This window comes from Protopterus annectens, chromosome 4.part1, assembly GCF_019279795.1.
Source record: "Protopterus annectens isolate FY-2018-M chromosome 4.part1, PAN1.0, whole genome shotgun sequence".
Lineage (NCBI taxonomy): Eukaryota > Metazoa > Chordata > Ceratodontiformes > Protopteridae > Protopterus > Protopterus annectens.
In genome coordinates, this window is record NC_056734.1 from 571,168,167 (window position 1) to 571,181,256 (window position 13,090).

General features: G+C 41.8%; 1 protein-coding gene across 1 annotated transcript in view; it reads right to left on the reverse strand.

Annotated features, from left to right (window-relative positions):
• Positions 1-341: 341 nt before the first annotated feature.
• Positions 342-13,090, reverse strand: part of MRPL47 (mitochondrial ribosomal protein L47) — a 402,300-nt gene continuing 389,551 nt past the window's right edge. The window contains exon 7 of the mRNA XM_044070380.1: positions 342-1,697. Coding sequence (XP_043926315.1) covers positions 1,568-1,697 — 130 coding nt within the window. The 3' untranslated portion in view covers positions 342-1,567. The remainder of the gene's footprint in view (positions 1,698-13,090) is intronic.

Sequence of the window (13,090 nt, forward strand, 5' to 3'; positions counted from 1 at the left end):
AGAGGAGGAAGCAGAGCCACAGAACCGTAAGAGCTTCAAATTCGGTGGTGAGGTCGGATCCAGACAGATCAGACAACATACAGGCTGAATCGGACTAAAATACACAACACTGGATCAATGTGGATGACTGCAGACCTTTCTTACAGACCATTAACGTGCTATACCAAGGCTACAACATAGCTCAAAGAAAATGAAACTCAAATATCAGAACTTTTAAAAAAAAATGTACTGTGCTTAAGTGGAAATTTCATAGAAGGTGTAAATTTGTTTATTCAAGAAATTCACCCTCAAACATTCCAGTAATAACCAGGTAAGCAAGAATAATCAACTGAATACTGAGCTTCAGAAGAAAGATGCAATTTTAATCTGAACAATCCGTCTTCAGAGCTACAATAAATACTTCGGTATTAAAAGAAAACAATTTTGTTTTACTTAAAATCTGCTGTCACTCAAGTCAACTAGGGTTTTTTCAACATAATTATGTACGACTATTTTGTAGCTTAGTGCATCTTCATTATTTTGGTTCCAAGTACTAGTAATGAAAAAAAAATCAGCTACAGAGAAAAGGACTAACAGCAACACAGACACAGGATTATAATTTTTACTATGTTTTATACTTCCCCCACAGGAACCAGCACCAAATGTACAGTCGTCAGTTATAGCTGCCCATTTCCTAATCCTGTAGCTATCATGGATAGACTATACGCATAGAACATTCACATGGAGGTAGCTACCACCCTGTTGGAACACCCTTAATGGATATCTGCTAATGACCTTACGTGCCCACAATCAGAACAGTCAGGCTGAAGCTGGGGTGGTTTTCAGAGCAGCAAGAGACTGACACGGGATGATCTAGTATACAAGCAGGCAAGGCTCATTTCTCCTCCATACCATTCTCCCGGTAGATGTATTGATAAGCTGCCTCCTTGTGACCACAGGACTACTAAACAGGAAATGATCCTTGTGTCAACTGCCTTTACTTTTACTCTAGTTAAGTTAGCCATCCAGCAGCAATGGGTCTGTTCTTGAACTTAGGTCACCAGCCATCACATATGGAAATTCAGCCTCTATTACCAGTTTGGCAACAGAGTTCAATTTACATTCAAAAGGCTATGTAAAACACAGCAGAAATGTCCTACATTGTGACAGTGTACTACCACAGACATTTTTGTGGTTCTTTGCAACACTGGAACATTAAATTTTTCTGCATTTAACATCAAACTTAATAAGTATGCAATATTGTTTGAAAACAATCCAATTTGTACTCCTGAAGCAGCAGACAAATCTTCTGCTCAAAAAAAGTGGAGGAAAAGACTATGTATTGCCTCTCAATATAAAAGAGATTAAGTTTCCTTTTCTAGGACTGCTTCAGATCGACTCAAATGTTTAACAGCTGCAAGAGAGAACACTGGTATATTCACAGGCTGTACTACATCTTACAATGTTGAAAAAAATAAAAAAGTATAACTTATATTTTTATTTCAAAATGAACTGCATGTGTTAACTGCAGTGCTCGCTGTTGTATACAGCAGTATTGTATTTTTTCGGGATGTAGAAAGAAATGGGACTAACTCTCTCCAGAAACAATTTTAACTTTTTCAGAAAGATGTGGGAACTTTTCTTGCAGTTTTTTAGCATTTTCTTTTTCTCGCTTTCTTCGCCTAGCTCCATTTCGCAAACGCTGTTCCGTCATAAGTCTGCAAAAGGGAAGAAAAGGCTTTCAATGCTCAGATTGTAACACAGTTTCAGACTAGAATACACAACTTTGAAGAGGCTTTGAGACTAGAAGTAGAGCAAGGTCAGCATGAGACACTGATCTACGTCAATGTAATCCAACCTCTCAACATTCTGACAGCTACTTTGCCATCTAAAACTTCTAAAATCAGAAAGTTGATCATATGGTCTCAACCACAGCAGGTTCGACTTTGTGAACCATACAACCTATACATACACACATACAACATATATATATATATATATATATATATATATATATATATATATATATATATATATATATATGTATTACACACTCGTGCACACACGTATAAAACAAAATATTGCGATCATCATACTGGAGATACTCTCTGCAAATACACAAAAGGAGACGGTACCATTGTTTAGAATCTTGTGAAACAAAAAAACTATGTATGTGTATATTGCTTGAAACAAACACAACACTATGTATGTGTATACATTTGCATGCATAAAGAATGGCTGTTGTACTACAGGTATATTTCAAGCTTCCACATCAAAGCTCTAAATTACTGTAGGTTAATTCCGACAGAATGGTGACACTGGTCAGGTGTACTCTGAAGCCATTTGAAAACCTCATGAAAAATAATCCCTGTAAGATCTCAAAAAACATTTGGAGTTTTAATACTCTTGAAGAAAATGTGACACAAAGGAAGTATATTGAGCACACTTCATCCTTTACGAACTTGATGGGACAAAGACATGGTGTCAAGCAGTGAGCATTACTCTGTTATTACACCACAGTTCCCAATGAAGGCACAACTGTTGCCTGATAGCTAGCTCTCCTCTTTAGTAGTGAAGGACAATGAGTTTTAATATCACTTGATTTTTTCTTGCAGCGCCATAAAAAAAATTACTGCAAGTCGGTCTCGGTGCAAGCATATCAAATTCCTAAGCACAGATTTACACATATGGACTGCACATCTGGTAATACAAAAAACAGACTTACTATAGTATATTGACTCCTGTCAAGCCTTCACCCCTCCAAGGGGCTATGCAAACATGAAGCTTTCACTCTAATTTTGAAGCAGTCAGGAAGTACAGAATGCAGGACTTTTAATTAGCTGCCTGTGAGTTTCTTACAATTGTTAAATGTTTTTTAAAGTCAGAAGCAGATGAAATACAGCACTTTATTTTTACGGTTAACTTTTACTGAAATAAGACCATTCAACCATCATAAAAATAACAGCAAGTTATAATCACATACTTAAAAGAAAAAAAAAGTAAAAACCACTATAACCATATAAACTGGTATTACTACACTTGGGTTATATCATCTATAAATGACATCCATGAAAAATCTGCACAGTCATATACATTGAGAGAACATATTGTCAGCTTCCATAATGTAATTACGACAGCCCTGTAGTAATAATCAATTAATTACTGTTTAGGGTGTCATTGGAACTTCTGCTCAGGCATATGATTCTAGTCAAACATCCTTTCATCCAGAGTTTCTTATTTTTCATTAGACTACTCAAGTTATTTGTGCATTTCAGATTAAAAAAAAAACTTTGCAACAATCCCCTCATTTTCTCTAAATATTTTCTGAGTTGTCTACCTTTTAAAGCCTTCCCTTCTGCCTGTGGCACCTCAGAAATGATATCAAATCACAACATAGACGACTAAGTGGGTCATCGATCATGACACGCTTGAGTCTGAGATACGGATGGCAACAGAAGAGGTGAATCTTGGAATCCATGTCAGGAACACAACTGATTATGATCAGAGACCGGATCATAATTTTTTTGTAGGGCATAGAGAGAGATCTGCTCCATACACTACTAGTTACTGGGGAAAATTATGTGTTTTGCTGGCTTTCAAAGCAGTAAAGCATTTAAGGACCGTGGCCAGAAAGACAGTGTAAAAGATTCTGTTACATTAGGAAAAAAGTCAGGAATACATTACTGGCACAGACAGCAGGAAGAAACAAGGTTTTGTTTTTTTTTTAATTCTGCCACTGGTTGCTGCTCGGTACTGGCAGGCTTAACTGCCTAGCACAATACCTGATCATAACAATTGAAGCAGAGGGTACACTTAACAATTGCTAAGATCTGGCTTCATGTGGGACTTCCAAGATGGCTGCACACTGAACAACATAACTTCAGGTCTCCCAGTGTGAAACAGAAACTGAGAAAAAAGGAGTGCCATTGAAAAACATTTTTTTTTTTTTTGGTAAAATTCAGTTACTGGCTAGTAAATACACTACCTGGATGCTAGCAAAAAGAAATTCGGAAAACCTGAAAGAAAAGCAAATCACAAAAGGTAAGGAGAAAACCCCATCTAAGAAGAATCCTGCAGCTGATGAGAAAAGGCAGTTTAAGCTCCAGCTGAACATGACTTTCAGTAATTTAGAGGAATAAATACATCAAATGTGCTCAGAGCCGATTAAAATAAACAAAACACTGAAGGAGTATATCAACTCAAATAACAAAAGGCTGGAAGAAGCATTAAACAGGTATTCAGATGAGCTGATAAAACTGCAAAAATCAGAAGCTGAAATGAATAAAAGGCTGGCTGAGTAAGAGACTGCTCAAGAAGAGACGTTTCAAAAATGGTAGAAGAGGACAGCAGACTTAACAGAAAACCTGCACTTTTCTGCTGTACCAGAGAAACTGGAAGGAACAAATTGTATTAATTTTATGAAAGCACAGATAAGCAAAGAGACTGGTATTCCACAGCAAGAGTTGATAACTCAAAGGGCACAGCATGTGTATTCTCCAAACCTGGCCATAAAAAAGCAACCTATACCTTCAATAGTACAGATGCTATCTTACCAACAAAAAAAAAAAAGAGTTGATTCTGAGAAAACTGTGGCAGAAGGACAAATTACTAAAAGTGGGAGACAGTAGGGTGTTTGTGGAAAATGGGTCTATATTAGGACTCCGAAATGCAACTAAATAGTTGCCTGAAACACAACACAGCAACGTACACTTAAATCAAACCCAGTCAATTGGGGAGCTTCGCCCACCACACCCCCAACATGGGAGGCTTCACTCCCACCCCAACTATAGATATATATATATATATATATATATAAACTCCGAGATCGCACTACAGTGGAGGAAAAGGCAAAGTTTTGTAGTTGTCCATTGTGATTTGGACAATTATTTCATTGCCCTTAGTGAATTCAGCGAATTGCTGAAGCGATTTTGCCTGATTATGGGTTGATTATTAGGTGTTCACTGTAATTGCATTTCAGTGACCTAATATAGACCCGTGGAAAATGAATACTTGCTGTACACCAATCGGGAAATGTCAAGAAGCAGATGTGAGATTAAAGATGCTGTATTCAGCTACTTTCTGCATATTTTTTTTCCTGGAAGATCAAAATCATTTTTTGATGTGAAACATGCTAAGGAGGAAATACAAAAGTTTGTCTAACAAAAAGTGAGCTTTCAAACAGAATGGGATTCTCCTTTCTTATTCTTCTGATAAAGCCCATAGAGAGACCATGCCAGTGAAATATTTTCCAAAATTCTAAAGGAAAATGCTTGAGACGCAGAAAAAAAAGCATAACAGTTGACCTGAAGAACCAGGATTACATTTTAAATAAACCAGAGACTGGACTTGGGAGATGGGAGTAAATAGGAAGAAAACCAGCAATTTGGAAACTGATGAATACATGTGGGATTACAAAGCAAAAATTACATTTGCGAAATATGAAGGAAGAAGAAAACATTGAAATATTGGACTTGTGGACTTTGTTAAACTTGTACAGGACTTCAAAGCATATGCCCTACTTCCTGTCATTAATGCTTGGAATAACAGTAGGAGTAGGAGCTCTTCTGGGAGGTTGAAGATTGCTAGCTCCCTTCAGGAACTGCTTCATCAAGGGGTGAGAAAAATGGGTTGCTCAAAAGAACAATGAGCTGAAATTGGTGAAGCATGAATTTTGATTGAAGAAAAGGAAAGCCCACCATTAAGCAAGCCTACTAGGTGCTAAGCCTCCTGACCTCATGAAGAACTTCAACCACCTGTTGGGAAAGATTTAAAGACTTAGTCAGGCAGTTAAATGCAGAGTTTGAAGATGAGGATGAAGAAACTTTCCCCCTTCCTGAACCAACAGATCTGGCACCAGGGGAAGATGCCAAAGCTGAGCCTGGAAAAGGCTGCGAAGAAGGGGATACCAATGCTGCCTGGGCCATTCTGGTGCTATAAGAATAGTCTTGGGTTTTTCATCCCTTATCTTTAGCAGCACTCTGGGAAGAAGAGGCAGAGGAGGGAATGCATAAATTGAGAGTTGTGTCCACGGGAAGGACAGCGCATTCACACTCCAAGATTTGCTGTGAAACTCCCTGGTGCAGAAGGTTGGAAGGAGATGATTGGTGTGAAAGGAGAAAAGATCCACTTGTGGAGTGCCCCCCCAATGCTGAGTGATGCGATGGAAAATGACTTTGTTCAGTTGTCACTCGTGAGGATCCAGAACATGCCTGGTCAAATGATCTGCCAAGGAGTTTAGTCTCCCCTGGAAGATACTGGGATATTAGATGTATGCCCATGGAAGCTGCTAATGACCATAGTCTCATGTTTTGTCTGCACAAGGGATAAGAGTTGAGTCCCCCCCCCCCGCCTGTTGATGTACCACATGACTGTGGTATTGTCTATCCTGATCAGCAGAGTCCCAGGGTAGAGTAGGTCCTTAAAAGCCAGCAAGGCCTGCTGCACTGCCATCAATTATTTTAAGTTTATGTGCAGATGAATCTGCTGGGTGCTCCAAGTCCCCTGTATGCCCCTGCCTTCCAAGTGAGCACCCCTTGCATATCTGAGGTGTCTGTGGTGAGAGTCTGGCTGGCAGGTGGTGGGCGGAAAGGCAGACCCTTGTTCTGAGAACAGGCTGTCGCCCACCAGAGGAACTCATTTGTAGACAGGGAATTATGGAAGAATCAAGTTTAAGTCCTGCATGTGTCGACAAAGATTCTTGAGGTACCATTGAAGTTCTTATATGCAGCCTTGCATATGGGATCACCGGAATACATGAAGCCATGAACCCCAGTGCCTGCAGGAATTACCTTGCAGAGCACTGGGTCATGCTTGCCAAGTTTTTGAAGTAAGCCGAAAGATCTTCTTGCTTCTCTTGAGGGAGGAATACCATCTGGGTGGCTGTATTCAGACTCGCTCCCAGGAAAACAATCTCCCTTGTAGGAACCAACTTTGACTTCTTTTCATTGAGAGTGAAACCCAAAAAGAGGTGAGAATGTTCTTCACGAAGTCCATATCCTTTTCTAGTTGTTCTGGGGAGTTTGCTTGAATGAGACAGTCGTCCAGATAAGGATAAATTTGGATGTTTCTCTGCCTGCAAAAAGCAATGGCTGGAGCCAAGCACTTCATAAAAACTCTGGGAGTAGTAGATAAGACAAAGGGCAGTGCAGAGAAATGAAAGCGTTGCTCCCCAGCCCTGAAACGAAGGAACTGCCTGCAAGTTTCCCTTATTGAGATGTGCAGATAAGCCTCCTTGAGATCCAAAGTTACCAGCCATGAATCCTTGCCCAGCATGGGTAGCAACTGTTGAAGAGTGAGCATCTTGAACTTGGGAATCACTAGAAAGGTGTTTAGACTAGACAGATCCAGAATAGGGCGCCAGGTGCCCCCTTTTTTTTGGTACCAGAAAAAGTCTTGAATAAAAACCTAGGCCTGCCTGATTTGCAGGAACTGGCTCTATAGCTCCCATGGTCAGTAAACAAGGAATGTGATTTTCTACCTCTGCCCTAAGAGTTCAGGGTACCTCTGAGTACCCTTTTAGAACAGGGAAGGTGTGAAAATAAAACTTGTAGCCTTGGTTTACAATATTGAGCACCCATTTGTCATCTGTGATGGTAGACCATACCTTTGCGAACCTGGCTAACCTTCCCTTCAAAGGAAACCCAGGGCCCACAGAGGTAGGCACAAGAAGGCTGGAGTCACTGAGAATGCTTGCTTTGGGAAGCTGGCTTAGAACTCCCCGATTTAGCAGAAGAATGCCATTGTTTAGTCCTTTGAGGAGCAGAAGCCTGTCCTCTGGAGGATCTGAAACCCCTAAGCCTAGAGCGACCCTGTTTGTCAGGATCAGGGAAAGACCAATTCTTGGAAGGGTAATGCCTACTGAACCGAGGAGACTGAACCTGAAGGAAATCTTTTACAGCTTGCATAGATTTCACCTTATCCTCTAACTTCTTCAGTACCTCCTCAGCCTTATTACCAAAAAGATTGTCTTTGTGCAAAGGAACATCCAGCAATTTAGATTTAACAGGATCAGAAAGAGGCTGCTCCCTGAGTCAAGCATGCCTTCTAATAACAGAACCAGTGGCTGCTGCTCTGCAGGAAACTTCCAAAGTGTCAAAACCACAATGTAATGAATGCTTATTAACTAGAGTGGCAGAATTCAGTAAGTCTTGTAAATCTTTGTTCTCTGACATGGAAGGAATATCCACAAATTTTGCCTTAATAGCCTCCAAAGTATGCTGCTGATACTTAAGTATGTGAAAAAGGCAATTCACAGATCTAATGGCAAGGGTTGCAAAGGTATAGACTTTTTTTACCCCACCTGTCCAAGGCCCTAGACTCCTTATCAGAAGGAACAAGATTTTTAGCAATAGCAGCCTTAACACCCTTGGGGCCTTGAGAAATAATTTCAGGATCAGCAGTATGGTTTTTAAAAAGGAATTGATGAGAATCAGGAACCCTATAATACCCATCAAGTTTCCTGGGGGCAAGAGGGAGAGAATTAGGAGTTAAAGAATTTTCCATGAAGACATCATCCACAACTTCCAAAACTGGAGGTATAGCCAGAGGCTTATGCTGTGACAAATCCAAAAATTCCGTGATTCTCTTCTTAGACTGAGGAAAATCCTGACATTTCCATTTAAAGTGCTCCCTAAGATTATTCAAGGTATCTCCAAAGGAAAAATCTTCTGGAGTGGAGGCAGAAGGGATACAGTCCTCAGCATCAAAATCTTCAAAGCCAGAAAAAAGTTGAGAGTTTCCTTCTTCACCAACAGAAATACTGGAAACCTCAGAATCTGAGACAGACAAAACATCAGGAGACAATTCCCTAGCCCTCTTGGAATGGGGAGGATGAGAGCAAAGATCCCCAGCCAACTTTACCAACTGGGACTGAGGCACAGGAGGGGAGGCTGACACCTGCTCGTGAGTAGGTTTGCGGCTGGAAGGTTTGCTAGCAATCCGGATGGACTCGGGAGGCCTAGCAACTGCAGAAGTATGGCCTAAGGTAGTCGGTCTGGTTCTGGTCTCATGTCAAAGAGAAGAGACGTCAGAAGCCGGTGCCTGCATAGCGGCTCTGGACCCATCTGAGGCGGCGATAGGTGGAGGGTCAGAAGAAGAAATAGCAGACTGTGGCATGGAGGACTCCGTAAAGGTCTCGGCAGAGGTCTGTGGCCAAAAATCTGCGGACTGTAGGGTCTGCGAAAGCACCTCACTGACTACCGCTGTGCTGACGACCAATTTCACCGGTGCATCGTCAGAAGAGTTAACCCTAGACCTGTCGCAGTCCATGTATTTGTGTTTCCTAGGTATATCAGAAGTCAGAAAACGCCATACCGACGAACTTAGGCCAGACTCCGAAATGTTTATACAGAATCTTAGCTCTACGGCGTATGGTATGCCGGTTAAAGGAAGCACAGAGATCGCAATTAGGGACGTCGTGCTCAAGGCCCAAACAAGTTTTACAACAGGAATGAAAATCATGGTGTGGAATCTGTTTTCCACAGGCAAGACAGTTATTAACTATCTGACATTTGTTAAAGCAAGAAAAGAGTATCCCCAATGGGGTACTTATCTGAAGGCATCTTCAACTTGGTAGTCAGAAGGCAAAAAGAAGGTAAACGGTCGACCGGCACTAGTGCGAATTGCATCTGCTTCGGGGCTCCGTGGCAAGAAAGACTGGGGAAATGGCATCATATACAGAGGACTCTGTTATTCTGGCTGACTGAGGGCTACTGGGAGCCGGATAACCCTTATGTTAGGACTGCAACAGTGAAACACGAAGAAAGTACAGTTGTGTACACCTACCATAAATGTAGATGTTCGAGTGTCTTCACTGTTGCAGTTATAACTGTAGGGCGCTCCTGCCGGCAGGCAGCCCGAGGTCGGCCAGAATCCCAAAGTCTGGGTCCGGCGTCGGCTGTACAAGCCAGTACCCTGACGTCAGTACGCTATGGTACATAGCCGTCAGCCAACGCCATCTTCTCCAGCCTTTCTTACCCTAGATGTCAGAATTTCCCAAAAATCATAAATGAATCCAATAAGGAAACACAAATACACCACAAAAGAGAGAAAAAGAGGGGCTAGGAGGGAGGGAAACACCGACTGCAACAGTGAAGACACTCGAACATCTACATTTATGGTAGGTGTACACAACTGTACTATGTTCATCGTGTTTCACTGTTGCAGTCATAACTGTAGGGTGGAATCCCAAAGCAGTGAAAAAAGGGAGGAGGTCTAGACAGAAGAAGGGGCAGCAAGAAGACCATGCAAAACAGCAGAGGCAAAGCCTGCCCTGGTCTTAGAATACAAAGGGAGATTGTAGTGCTTGGAAAAAGTATGCACAGAACTCCAAGTGGCAGCTTCCAAGATATCCTTGGTAGGAACTCCCCTGAGAAAAGCTGTAGAAGTAGCAGCTGCTCTAGTAGAATGACTTCTCACTGTACCTGGAAACTGTTTCCCATGATGAGTGTAACAAAATCTTATTCCATAAGAAATCCATTTGGAAATAGTTTGTTTGGAAATAGCCTTTCCAAGAGAACTGGAGGCAAAAGAAACAAGCAATTGGTCAGATTTTCTGAACTCTTTAGTCTTGTCCAAATAAAATCGTAACTGTCTGTGCATGTCCAAGGAATGCAAAATCCTTTCCCCTTTATTCTGAGGATTAGGAAAGAAGGTAGGAAGGTGAATTGTTTGATTTAAAGCCACTTTCAAATCACCTTAGGCATGAAAGTAGGATTGGTCCTCAAGGATACTCTGTCCTGGTGGAAAATAAGGTATGGTTCCACAGCCATGAGAGCTTGCAACTCAGAGACCCTTCTGGCGGAAGTCAAAGCTAACAAAAGAACTGTCTTCCAAGATAAAAACTTAATATCTGAAGATGCAGCAGGCTCAAAAGGAGGCAAAGTAAGTTTTTCCAAAACATAATTAAGATCCCAAGCAGGAATAGGAGGGGTCCTGGGAGGCCTTAAATTCTTAGCCCCTCTCAAGAATTGTCTCACCAAAGGATGAGAAAAAACAGGGGGATCAGTATTGAAATGAGCAGAAATAGCAGAAGCATGAATCTTAATGCAAGAAAAGGAAAGTCCATTAGACAAAAGATCCGAAAGGTAAAGCAAAATAGAAGAGAGATCAGGTACCAGAGGGTCCAAGCCTCGGTCCTGCATCCAAATGCAAAATCTCTTCCATTTAGAGGCATAGGATTTCCTAGTGCTAGGACGTCTAGCTTCCAAAAGAACATCCAAAACTTGTTTGGGAAGACTAGAAGAAATCAAATTCCTTTGAAGAGCCAAGCTGCCAGGCAAAGGGTCTTGAGATTGGAATGTAGCAACTGACCCTGATGCTGGGACAGAAGAGAAGGGTTCAGAGGGAGAATCCAAGGAGGCTCCAAGAACAGGTGCTTCAAAGTTGGATACCAAAACTGTCGAGGCCAATTTGGAGCAATCAAGATGAGGAACTTGGGCTTGTCCTGTTTTATCTTTAGTAATACCCGAGGAAGTAGAGGAAGAGGAGGGAAGGCATATCCCGAAAGGTTTCTCCAGCTGAAGGATAGGGCATCCACTTTCCAAGCTGCTTTGTGGAATGACCTGGTGCAAAAGTGAGGCAGCTGATGATTGAGATGAGATGCAAACAGATCTATCTGGGGGCATCCCCAAACTGCAGTAATCCTGTTGAATAAGTTGGTGTCTAGCATCCATTCGTGAGGATCCAAAATGTTCCTGCTCAGGCTGTCTGCTAAGAGATTCTGTTCTCCTGGTATGAATTGGGCCTGGAGATGTAGATTCGGATTTAGAGCTGTGTCCCATAAAGCCATAGCTAGTCTGCAAAGGGGGTACGAATGAGAACCCCCCTGCTTGTTTATGTACCACATGACTGTGGTGTTGTCTGTGTAAATCAAAAGAGGCCCTGGATGCAAAAGGTTCTTGAAGACTAGAAGAGCATTTTGAACTGCCAACATTTCCTTCAGATTGATGTGCCAGTGAAGATGATCCTTTGTCCAGGTTCCCTGCTGGCAATTGCCTAGAAAATGTGCTCCCCAAGCATAATCCGAGGCGTCCGTGGTTATGATTTGAGAAGGTTGAGGAAGACGGAAAGGCTTTCCTTCGTTTAAAGCACACACCCTGGACCACCAAAGGAACTCCTTCTGGAGGCAGGGGATCAGAGGAATCAGAGTGTCCAGATCGTGGTAATGCTGCAACCATACACTTTTCAGATACCATTGAAGCTTTCTCATATGGAGCCTTGCATTTGGAATCAACAGAATGCAGGAAGCCATGTAGCCCAGTGCCTGCAGGAATTTCCTTGCAGTGAGCTGAGGTAGAGTTGCCAAAGTCTTGAAAATTGAAGTCAGCTGTATTTGTTTTTCTGTAGTGAGGAAGGCCCTTTGTAAGGTTGTATTTAAGAGGGCTCCCAGAAATACCATTTGTTGAGAAGGGATCAAATGTGACTTTTTTGTGTTCACTGAAAATCCCAGTAGGAGGAGAAGACGTTGAACAAAATCCAGATGTTGAAGTAAAAGTTCCTTGCTGTCTGCCTGAATAAGGCAGTCGTCCAAATAGGGGTAAATCTGAATCCCTGGAGTCTGCAATAAGCCACTACTGGTGCCAGGCACTTGGTAAAGACTCTGGGCAGTAGATAAACCAAAGGGCAGTACAGAGAATTGAAAGTGTCTCGATCCTGCCTTGAACCTGAGGAATTTCCTGCGTTCCTGCCTGATGGGAATGTGTAAATAAGCTTCCTTTAGGTCCAATGTCACCATCCAGGCGTTCTGAGAGAGCATTGGAATCAGCTGCTGCAGAGTAAGCATCTTGAATTTTGGAATTTCCAAAAAGGTGTTTAACACAGAAAGGTCCAGAATAGGTCTCCATGAGCTTTGTTTTCTTGGAACCAGAAACAGTCTCGAATTAAAACCTTTTCCCATCTCTGAGAGTGGAACAGGCTCTATGGCTCTCATGGCCAGAAGAGCATCCACTTGATTTAAGGCCTCTGACCATTGATGTTTTGGCAGATCTGGCCAACCGAAAGCCCTTGGCAAGGTATGAAAGTGGAATTTGTAGCCTTTTAAAATCACGTCCAATACCCATTTGTCCTGGGTAATATGAGTCCAATTTCTGTAAAAAAGAGAAAGTTTTCCTCC